This window comes from Elephas maximus, chromosome 4, assembly GCF_024166365.1.
Source record: "Elephas maximus indicus isolate mEleMax1 chromosome 4, mEleMax1 primary haplotype, whole genome shotgun sequence".
NCBI lineage: Eukaryota > Metazoa > Chordata > Mammalia > Proboscidea > Elephantidae > Elephas > Elephas maximus.
The window spans coordinates 142700034-142712257 of NC_064822.1; the positions used below are offsets into that span (position 1 = coordinate 142700034).

Genomic DNA, 12224 nt, shown 5'->3' on the forward strand with positions numbered 1-12224 from the left:
ATGTGCATCAATTTAGCTTGCTTTTTAATCTTCAAAGGAAAAATTTATTAGAACATCTAGGCATTCTAGGAAAGGTTGATAAAATTTTACTGTACCCCCTCCCCCACCCCCAAAGGACAGTGCTTATTTTATGAATAAAATTCTAAAGCACAGAGAATAGATCAGCAATTAGAAATAATGGTTATTTCTAATGGCATCAGAAGCTAGCACTGGGTTTTTTTTTTTTTTTTTTTTTTTTTGATAGTCCTGTCTTTAGAAGTCATAAAACGTTCATACAGACTGAAAAAGGCATATGATGTGCAGGTGCAGGGTAAGGTGTAACTAATACGGGCTCAGGTAAGAAGCTGCCATGCATTACTAACGAGAGACACACAGCCAGAGTTGCCTGCAAATTCTGAAGCTTCAGATGCTGTATGTAGTCAGAAAGCCAGGAATTCCTTTTTGAACTTCTTTATTACATAGCTGTATTTATAAGAATTTGAACACTCTACAAACCCACACACTTTTAAGATGCTATCATAGTAAAGACCAACAATTTGGTTACATTTCAGGGAGAAAGGCTACACTGAAATGAACATTGTGAGAAAACTCAATTCAATGATACCTTGGAGTATATTCTTGCTTCATATACTGCTGTTTTCGTTACAAGGTAAGAATTTCCATTAATTTTTTACTTTAATCTGTTTGCTTTAGTCTCTCTTACAATTGATATACACATTTTCCCCTTATAGTATAAAGCACTTAGAAGCCATTAGAATGGATATATATATATTAAATGACATCCAGATCGTCTTTTTGAAGATTCTCAATCATGTAAATAATTCGTAACATCTAGTGTTTTTTTTTGTTTGTTTTTTGCCTTTTTTAATGGCTAGCCAAAACCATTCTTTTATTATGGCACACAGCTGTACTGTTAGAAGCTCTGATTCTTTTTCTCTTCTAAAACCTGAGTTAAAAGAATTATCTTTCTATATGTAATTTAAACATTTGAAATTTTACAAAATAAATAAGGAGAAATTAAGTTTTCTTCATGTGATCAAATCAAGGAGTGATAAAAAGATATTTTAAGAATGACTCTAGCAGTTGAGGCTAAGAATTTACTTTCAGTTATTTTTTTATAGCTATTTTACTTAGAAATTAATTTTTATAAAATATTTTTTTGTGGGGGAAAGCATTTATTTACATTCATTTGTTTTTACTTTTACTCCCTGAAAATGGCTGTATATTTTGGATTCTACAGGGGAAATGGGAGAAATTACTAAGTGTAAAATACTAGACAGGTCAAAGAAGCTATCTTCCAATCCTAGGAATGACTGAAATTCTAAGGAGAAAGATGTCTTAGTGAACTGAGATCTAGGGGGGCTCTGGAGATGAACTTGTCCAATACCATCATTTTGTAGTGTGTTTGGTAACTTGCTTAAGCTTGGCATATCCTAAGTGGTAGGACTGGGACTAAATGTAGATCTCTGTCCCCAAGTCCAGTGCCTGTTCCATTGTATCATGTCTGCATGTACATTTGTGTACACTGCTTATTCTCCCTGAATTATTAGTCACTTAAATGTCTCACAGGGAATTTGCTGGTCAAAATCCTGGAGAAAACGCAAAACAACCAACAGAAAAATTCAAAGTTTAGAATTTAGGTTATAATGATCTGTTAAATAACCAGAGCATCTGATCAAAATATTTGGATAATTTTTTTTCATTCATATATGTATATATTTACTTTTTATACTCTAGCAGGATATAGTTGTGCATCATCCATCCCGACGAGAACATCAAAGTGAGTATTTTTTGTTCTATCTGTCCTCTAAAACAGAAAGTTAATGGAAATGAGCAAAGTTCAGCAGAAAACTATATTTAAGTTTATACTTTTGAAAAAATAAATAGAATATTTGACAAAAAGTGCCTGAATTGTTGGTCTTCAAAACATTTCCAAGAGTTAAAAATTATCGGGTATTCCTTTCCTTATTTATGAAACAAAAAATATTTCCTTTCATTTTAATTACAAGAGGAGTTCTTGGTGGTGTCCAATGACTGTAGATACTAAGAAGATACTACTTTTATTGCAAAGGTTTATAATTTCCCCTTTCATATTGTTATTTTATCAGTATACATTTGTTGACTACAAAGGTGCTGTATTGTTAGAGAAAAGCTTTTTTAATGATTAAAAAGAATAAATTGGTTCTAGCAGTAAATAATGAAAATCATATATGGACTAAACTGATCTGCTTAATGAAAAGCAGGATTCTGTTCAACATTTGATTTTTTTTATTGTGATAAGATATATATATATAAAACAATACATTTGCTATTTCAACCATTTTTACTTTTATAATTCAGTGACAGTTATTATAATACCATTTGATTTTGATAAATCACAATTTGATTTCCTTACATTAATGTTAATCTGCTCTTGATGCCATGGGAAAGGAGAGAATTAAGATTATGTTTGATACAAGTGATTATGCTCTTGGGGAATACTTACCTCATCAGTTTTATGAAGTCAGGTGAAGAAAATACTATGCCTGTTGGTGCTACAGTGTTACACTATTTTGTTTATTTCTCTATCTCAAAGTTCCTTCCTAAAATTCAGTTTACATCAGAAATAGGAGAGATTTGGGGACACTCCTGAATTCTGTAAAATGAGACGGCCAGCGCCCAAATCTAACCCCTCCGAAAAGGGGAGGGGGAACTTTTAAAATGTTAAACCAAGAAAGACCTCTTTGATAAAGTGATGGAAATCAGGAGGAAAACACCAGCTCTCTCTTGGGAAAGCCTTGTTCAGGTTGCCTAGGGGCCTTTGACTATACAAGTTCTTTTTGTTTTCTTCCAGAAACGGCTTTAATGAAAATCAACAGAAAAGAGCTCTTTTAGCAGCACAGGTAGGTTATGCCTCAAACGGAGAGAGAGGCAGAGAAATAATTCATTCGGCTGTGGGACTTTGCTGTCACTTCAACAATGAGACCTTTGTGGAAGGGAATAAAATGCTAAAAACAAGACAGGAAGGAGGAAGAAGAAGCAAGTCACTTTGGTACTGCTTTTCTGCGACCCTCAAATTCATCCGCAGCTCCTGTTTACTTGTTTGCAATGAAACGCTTTTTGCTATTTATCTCAGTTATCTACTGATAGGCTGACACTGTTTATAGGGGATTTCATCTCATCTTCTTGTCAGAAAATTTGAATCACTTTGAAAATTAAGGATAATATGAGTCAGGACAATGAAAACAGAACAAATACAAGTAAAAAAAGGCCGAAAACTCCTTGTTGTTGAATCGATTCCAACTTCTGGTGATCCCATTGAATCGATTCCAACTTCTGGTGATCCCATGTATTACAGAGTAGAACTTCTCTATAGGATTTCCTTGGCTGTAATCTTTATGGAAGCAGATCACCAGGCCTTTCTTCCATGGCATCACGGAGTAGGTTAGAACAACCAACCTTGAGGTTACGTCTTAGCCATCTAGTGCTGCCATAACAGAAATACCACAAGTGAATGGCTTTAACAAAGAGAAATTTATTTCCTCATAGTAAAGTAGGCTAAAAGTCCAAATTCAAGGCATCAGCTCCAGGGGAAGGCTCTTTCTCTCTGTTGGCCCCGGAGGAAGGTCCTTGTCCTCAATCTTCCCGTGGTAGAGGAGCTTCTCAGGCACAGGGATCCCGGGTCCAAAGGACACGCTCTGCTCCCTGTGCTGCCTTCTTGGTGGGATGAGGTCCCCAACTCTCTGCTTGCTTCTCTTTCCTTTTATCTCTTAGGAGATAAAAGGTGGTGCAGGCCACACCCTAGGGAAACTCCCTTTACATTGGATCAGGGACCTGACCTGGGTAAGGGTGGCGTTAGACTCCCACCCTAACAATCCTTTTAACGTAAAATTACAGTCACAAAATGGAGGACAACCACACAATACTGGGAGTCACGACTTAACCAAGTTGACGCATATTTTTGGGGGGACACAGTTCAATCCATGAAAGGTTAGTAGTTGAGTGTGAATGACAGAAAAGAGTGTAAATGACATGTGTTAAATACTGAAAGGAGTTTCTGGGTGATTCAAACAGTTAATGCTCTTGGCTGCTCTCTGAAAAGTTGGTGGTTGGGGTCCACCAAGAGGTGCCTCAGAAGAAAGGCCTGGTGATCTACTTTTGAAAATCCTATGGGGCACAGTTGTACTCTGGCACACATGGGTCACCACAAGTCAGAATCAACTTGATGGCAATTTTTTTTTTTTTTTTTTTAATACTGCAGAAGGGCATCAGAGGTGCCCCGGTATCCTGACAGAGAGCTTTCATATGTCCTGATAAATCTAAATTACGGAGATTTCTGAAGAAATAAGCTTTTTAAAAATTTTTTTGGCAGAGAAGGAGGGCACTGAATTTGAGGAGAACTTTTTACCTGGGCCCCTTTCTATAAAGAATATTGGATAATATAATAATTATATTTTTAACTTTGGTTTAAATGTTCAAATGACTGTTTAAAATGTTTCAAACTATTTCTCTATAAAAGGTGGATTGTAAATAGAGAGTTTAACTTAGTAAAGGAATTTCTTTGCGAAGTAATATGATTTGAGCATTTATAGATTAAACAGATTAAATATTCAAATAGGTGTTTGCCAGATGCTGGAATGCAATCAGTTTCTACTGGCATTTTTTTGATGGTTGCCTGAATTTGTGTATTTTATGGTATTAATTGGAGACAATTAGTAGATGAATAGAAGATTAGATAAGCTATGTGAGAGTTTAGAAGACAGAAGTAATTTATTCTATCAAGAGTGGAGGCCTTTTTTGGGGGTACTAGAATGGCAAAGGATTGTCTATAGAGTGGGAACAACATTTTCCTTAAAAAGAGTGCCTTGTATACTCAACTACTTTTATATCACGGGAAATGGTTAAAATGATTTTTGTCTGGGAAATTTTAAGTACAGATTTGCCAATAGACCACATTAGCCACAAAAAAGAGCATCAGCATGATTAGCAGAAAATCTGATATTGAGGAAAACTGTGTTCTGGTGAACCCACTAGATCGAGGGACCTGTGCCATGTACTGCAAAGTTGTGACATAAAGTGACATATACTATTGCCTGTCTACATGGTTTTAGAATTTGCATAATGACTATCCCTTCTGTAAATAAATGACTAACACACTCCCTTTGTCTTGATGACCCTTTAGAGAGCATGAAGAGCAGGACACTTGTTTATTTCCTTTAATGAGAGAACGTGCATCAAAATCTGTTAATATTTACACAAGTTTTAGTGCAGAAGTGTTAAAAAGGGGAAGGAGGTCATAATCATGTGTTACACTGTTTAGGATTGGGATTTGGTCTGTTATAAGGCCATTCTTGCCCACAGATTCACTTCCCTGCTCTGGGAAAACACACTGCTGAATGGAAATCTGTGCAAGTAAAGAATCAGAAATATGTCAGTAATGAAGTGAACAATGTGCAAGGAAAGAAGACGTAGACTTCTGTAAATGGTGTATTTGTGTGCTCTAGTGATTTTCTACCTAAAGAAAATATTTCTCTGTGATTCTCACCCTCCTGTGGAGATGTAGTTAGGATGGAGGAAGAATGGGCTCTCCTCTTTACCAGCTATGTGAATATATGCTCTTATTGCCTGGGCTTTTTCACATTTGTATTAAATTTATGCCAAATGTTCTTCTTCTGAAAGCAGGCCTGAGATGTAGACTTAGGTGCAGGATTTTTAATTGAGTGATTTCCCGAAAGCGCAAGTGGTGAAGGGAGAAAAGTGAGACAAGGAAGGGAGTTGTTGTTAGGTGTGCAGCCACTGTGTCAATACATCTCCTTGAGGGTCTTCCTCTTTTTCACTGACCCTCTACTTTCCTAAGCATGATGTCCTTCTCCAGGGACTGCTCCCTTCTGATAACGGGTCCAAAGTATGTGAGACATAGTCTCGCCATCCTTGCTTCTAAGGAGCATTCTGGTTGTATTTCTTCCTAGACAGATTTATTTGTTCTTTTGGCAGTCCATGGTATATTTAATGTTCTTTGCCAATACCATAATTCAAAGGCACCAATTCTTTTTCAGTGGCCCTTGTTCACTGCCCAGCTTTCCCATGTATACGAGGCAACTGAAAAAACCATGACTTGGTCAGGCACACCTTAGTCTTCAAGGTGACATCTTTGGTTTTTAACACTTTAAAGGTCTTTTACAGCTGATTTGCCCAATGCAATGCATCTTTTGATTTTCTGACTGCTGCTTCCATGAGTGTTGATTGTGGATCCAAGTAAAATGGAATCCTTGACAACTTCAATCTTTTCTCCATTTATCATGATGTTGCTTATTGGTCCAGTTGTGAGAATTTTTGTTGTCTTTATGTTGATGTGTAATCCATACTGAAGGCTGTAGTCTTTGGTTTTCATCAGTAAGTACTTCAAGACCTCTTCACTTTCGGCAAGCAAGGCTGTGTCATCTGCATAATACAGGTTGTTAATGAGTCTTCCTCCAATCCTGGTGCTCTGTTCTTCTTCATATAGTCCAGCTTCTTAGATTTTTTGCTCAGCATACAGATTGAATAGGTATAATGAAAGGATACAGGCAGGACACACAACTTTCCTGACTTTAAACCACACAGTATCCCCTTGTTCTGTTTGAATGACTGCCTCTTAATCTGTGTACCGGTTCCTCATGAGCACAATTAAGTGTTCTGGAATTCCTATTCTTTGCAAATGTAGGCTTTTTAATGGGTTGTTTTCCAAAAGCATAAGTGGGGAAGGGAGAAAGTGAGACAAGGAAGGGAGGAAAACTAATATAGGGTGTATTAATCAAAATAAGGTACTGTAGGTACTTGGGGCTTGGTCCTATTGGGAACCCTCTGAAGAACTGCATAGAATGTGTCTTTAGAATTGTTTCTGCAAGGGATGGGCAAGCTAGGGTATTTATCTATGAATTCCTGTCTCTTATTGGTTGAGGGTGACCCCTGGAGGGCTTAAATCTTCTGGAAGGTACTTCCTGTGATTTGAAATACTTGAGCTCTGCTCTCAGGCAGAGACAAGGAGGAGCTGGTTCTTGAAGTTGGAGGCTCTCAATGTGTACAGAAACCAAGATGCAGGTGAATTCCAAGGTGGGCTGAGGGAATGTGGGAAAGGGCATCAACAGCATCTACTATAGTCATAGTTCCAATTAGCCTTGGGAGATAGACAGTTCCATTTGAACGATGTCTTTTTTCAGTTCAGGCAGTATGTGTTGACAAAATAATAGGGGTTGTGCTAGAGATATAAACATGAATTGTAATGCTTGTTATCTAGAAACTCAGTGTCGAGTGGTGGCAGGCATGTAGAGATTTACATGCTGTGTAACTGGTTCGTTGAATCTAAGACACCATCAATTATTTGCTATTATTTATGTAACATAAAAAATAAAAGTACTCTCACAATTATAAATGTAAGATGCCATGCTGAGTTCAGAGATGTTAAAAAGTTAAAGCTGTGTGTTGTGTCTTAGCATTGGGGAAATGTTGTATTATAATACATGAGATGCTGTGATAATTAGGAAGAAGGACCCCTTATCTAGGCTGATGGCTAGGAAGTCATCAAAATTTCCATGGAAGGGATGTGGCCTAAATTGGGTGAGAGGATACTAAGAAAAAAAACACATTGTGTTTTTTTTTTTTCTTTGTCTAGTGTTGTCCAATATATTGTTTTTTCCTAATAATAAAATATATAGCATATTTGTGTTTATATTTGTACCCTTTATTATGTTACAGACACTGTTCTTGTTTTTTCAATTACCACATTTCATTTAATCCTCACAACTGTGAGGTAGATACTATATCATTCCATGTTCTAGATTGAGAAATTGATGCTGAGCAGGTTAAATAATTATAAACAAACAATTGTAAACCTGTATGAAGCAGAGTTGATTTTGAGGTCACTATACATTATTGGGGAAACCCTCGTGGCTTAGTCGTTAAGTGCTATGGCTGCTACCCAAGAGGTTGGCAGTTTGAATGCCAGGCGCTCCTTGGAAACTCTTTGGGGCAGTTCTACTCTGTCCTGTAGGGTTGCTATGAGTTGGAATCGACTCGACGGCAATGGGTTTGGTTTTTGGTTTTTTAATACGTTTTTGTTGAGCATCGTGGATGGCTGATTTGTTTCCACTAGAGGGATTGGCATAAGCCATTTTGGAGCCAAAGTTGCAGGATTTTGGTGTTTAGTAATGTTTATAACCCTTAGTTGTCAAGCTGATTCTGACTTGTAGTGACTCTATAGGATAGAGTAGAACTGTCCCACATGGTTTCCGCGGAGTGGCTGGTGGATTTGAATTGCCGATCGTTTGGCTAGCAGCTGAACTCTTTAATCACTGCGCCACCAGGATGCCAGTAATACTAGCTGTGTTAAATATAGACCACTGGAAACGATATGGCTGAAGAGAGAATAAGAGTTGCTACCTTAAGGGAACAAAGACTGTTGAAAATCTAATCTACTTTGAAGAAAGACACAAGGGCAAAAAGGTGAGATTGAGCAGTGAAGATAAAACCTGGGAGGATTAAAAGCAGGAAACAATGAACTTGAAACTATGGTGTGAGGCAGGGAACTTAGAAATGAGTCTTCAGTTGATGAGAAAGTGTGGGAGTCTTTTTATCTAGTATGGAGCAGGTTTGCCTGTTAAAAGGAAAAAAAACTTTGCATTTGGAGGGAGACCAGAATATGCTGAGAAAGAACTTTTGTACCTGAAGTCACATTCTCTATCCCCCTACCTTCTTATCCTTCATGGTTCTCCAGTTTTTCTAACCTCATTTTGTATCCAGTTTGACATTTATAGGGCAAATTTTGGGTGTGTGTGTGTTTTCTCTGATCCACAACAGAAATGCTGTCAGAGAGGATATTGCCCCAGATCATTCACCAAGTTAGCATTGAGTTGGAATAATATTCATTTATTAATTTTAACAGTCTACAATTATTTGCTACTAAGGCATACCTGTTGCCTTTGAGTCTATTCAGACTCACAGCAACCCTAAAGGACAGGGTAGAACTGTCCTATAGGTTTTCCAAGGAGTGGCTGGTGGGTTCATACTGCCATCCTTTGGTTAGTAGCTGAGCTCTTAACCACTGTGCCACCGGGACTCCTACTAAGGCATACTGACCTTTAAAACTTGGAAGGTTTTATCTGCATTGCTTAAAAAAAAAAAAAAAAAAGATTAGTATAAATCTCTTTATGATTTTCTGTGTGTGAAACACTGTGCTAAAAGCTTTATGTATGTTATTTTAATTCATTGTCATAACTACACATCGAAGTAGGCACCATTATCATCCCAATTTACAAATGAGTAAATGGAGGCCCTAAGAGGTTAGGGAACTTACCTAAGAGAAGTAAGGGCAGAAGCAAAACTTTAATCCAGGTCTGATTCTGTAATATATGCTCTTGATTCAGGGCCCTGAACTGCCTTAGAATCTTTAAGAAGATATATTTAAATGATGTATGAACTTTAAAGTGTCAGCTCTCTCGGGGACTGAGTGCCACACTGACCCTGTGGCAGCACATGCCTCTGTGGATGCTGTCTTCTTGGATGGGGCTGCAGGCAGGAGGGCCTCCACTGCCTGCTGGTCCACCGGCCCCTGCATTTTCTCAAGATCCATCTGCATTTGGAAATGTTAGAAAACTGCTATTTCTGCAGGCAAAGCAATTGGGTAATCCTAAGATTACATCCAGTCAGGCTCCTTGCACAAAGGTGGGGTGAGGGAGAAGAACTGAGGTCAGAGAGGGTAAATGACTTGTCAAAGTCATGCAAGAGAGAAAATCAAGGCTTGAAATCTGATTTCCTGATCACAACCCTGAGGCCCTTTCTGCCTTACTGAGATTGCTTCAATAACCCAGGGAAATATAAAGTTAATACATTGGGCTATAATTTCGGTGTTTGTAGCTAATTTTCAGATTTTTAATTTGCATATTTGGCCTTGAATTAAATAAGTTAACCATTTTAAATTCTCATTTCTTTCTTTCAAAGTTTGAAGCAACTTCTCCAAGATATTTTTTCCACCAAGCTATTAATTGGGGTGAGAGCAAAATAAAAGGTCAGTGCTACACCTATGTTTTTGTATCTGCTTTCTCAAAAGACCCCTTTTGGGGATAATTGAATCAACTCTTTATTGTTTCCATATAATACGTGGGTGAAATTGAGCCAGGGTAGTAACAATACTCAGTAACAAAGTTCTGTTCAAAAAGAAGTCCGTATTATTTTTTGAAATAACCAAGACTAAATGCTTAGATGAAGCTGATAACTCCACGACAAGGGAAAGCAGTACTGGGTATCAGAAATTTTTTTCTCAATCAATTACTTGATTCTTATTTCCTTGGCATCCCTATTTTTGCTTACCAATTTCCATTTCCATTAAGCAGAATACTGATGGCAATTTGAAATTTCATTTGAGTGGTAACTATGAAATGGAAATTCTTATCACTGCATTTAAAATAACGGTCCTTACCAGTTTTAGCTTATTTGTTTTCAGGAGAATAAACACAGTAGTAAATAATTTTTTGAAGGAGATATATTTGTTAATCTAAATGTTTAGACATTTATTCTTAGGGAGATGTAAGATTGTGATCTAAGATAAAATTTAAATATAGATGTATCCCTAAAGATAAAAACCCTGCATTTAAGTGTATAAAAACCCTGCATTTAAGTGTATGAAAATCATCATTTTTCGACCTAGATTTATGAGCAAAGTTAAAACAATTAATTTTTCCTCAATTAAGATACACTTAGAGATTTATATGTTTTTAAATGTAAAGAAACATTTGAGTTCAATGGATCTTAAGGTGGAAAGGAATTACATGGTTTTCTAATTCTTGTTTTTGGCAGGACTGTAGTTAAATTATCCCATTTAGATAACTGTCTTCCATGACCTTAACATATTCCCGAGAGGCCCAACTTCTTTAATAATCCTTAATGGTGACTCGAAGATGTTCTCTAATTCTCCTGATGTGTTGCTTGAATCCCTCTTGCTTGAGTTTTGCCAGTTGCCTCGCGTTCTGTCCTTAACAGAGGAAAAGTTTTCACTGATTCATTTGCATTTTTTAAGCTCACCCAGGAGAGGACAGCAAAATTAGGATTAGAGCTCATAGTTATTTACTTCCTTTTTTTAACATAATCCTTTAGAGTGATTTTTTTTACACATGGAAGAGAATACTTTTGGTGATAGCCAGCAGTGACTTTGGCTTCTGCCTCATCAAAATTAAACATGCATCATTGGTAATTGAGCCCGAGGATTAATACAAAAACTTCAAATGAAATGCTTCATCCTTCTCAAAAGCTGACGTTCCTTTTGATTTTTCTGCTCTGCTTGACCCCTTGAGCTAATGATGGAAGCTGTTCTGTTAGTGCAGTGCTTGCTTCTGGAGAAGGAGGTGGACGGATGTGCAGCCAGAGCCAGGCTCCTGCAGCAGAATCGTCTGCAGCTTGTGTATTTCTGGTTCTCATCATCTGGGACAGGGCTTCCTTACATGGGAACTTGACCTTTCAATTGCTTGAAAGAGGCTAACCTTTGCTCTCGCAGTAGTTTGAGATGTGAAAGCCTATCTTTTTTGCTTCACAGCACACATAATGAAATGATCTAGAGACTTGACGGGTTTAATTCTTTTGCTTGTCAAGGCAAGCAGCCCAGGTTTCTGTTTGCGTTAACAGTGGTTACGGTTAGTCCAAGCTAAATCCTGATGTATTATGTTTATGAGAGCTGGTGCATGCCAGGAAATAACTTATTTTTTTTTTTTTTTTTGCCCCACAGGTTCTTGTCCTCATGAATGCCTTAACGGAGCTTTCTGTTCTAAGACTGGTACATGCGACTGTCAAATATTCCAGGCGCTTGGGACTAGGTGCCAGATTAGTAAGTTTCAGGGATATTCATAAGAAAATTATGTGATATGGAGAACATTATGGCATCATTTGCTTTGATAGTGCACATCCATTAAGAGTTGGGGCAATCATATAGCATATTAACTAGAATGTATACAATTCATTCTCAGTAGTCTAGAAACAATGTAAGAGAAAATAGATATGCCTATTTCCTTATCTCACAGGTCTCTAATTTTCTGTTGCCTCAATTACTTTTTCCACTTTAGTGTTTTTTTTTTTTTTTTTTAATGATTTTGACTTGTAGCAACCCAAGTATGTCAGAGCAGAACTGTGCTCCACAGGGTTTTCAATGGCTGATTTATCAAAAGGAGGTTGACAGGACTTTCTTTCGAGACACTGCTGGATGAACTTAAACCTCCAAAGTT

The 12224-nt window shown here is 37.3% G+C and overlaps 1 protein-coding gene across 1 annotated transcript in view; it reads left to right on the forward strand.

Annotated features, from left to right (window-relative positions):
* The window catches only part of OTOGL (otogelin like), a 344392-nt gene that overhangs the window by 160296 nt on the left and 171872 nt on the right, over window positions 1-12224 (forward strand). Inside the window, exons 3-7 of the mRNA XM_049884965.1 lie at window positions 552-649; window positions 1741-1780; window positions 2834-2882; window positions 9955-10021; window positions 11732-11830. Of these exons, the coding sequence (XP_049740922.1) occupies window positions 571-649; window positions 1741-1780; window positions 2834-2882; window positions 9955-10021; window positions 11732-11830 (334 nt within the window). The 5' untranslated portion in view covers window positions 552-570. The remainder of the gene's footprint in view (window positions 1-551; window positions 650-1740; window positions 1781-2833; window positions 2883-9954; window positions 10022-11731; window positions 11831-12224) is intronic.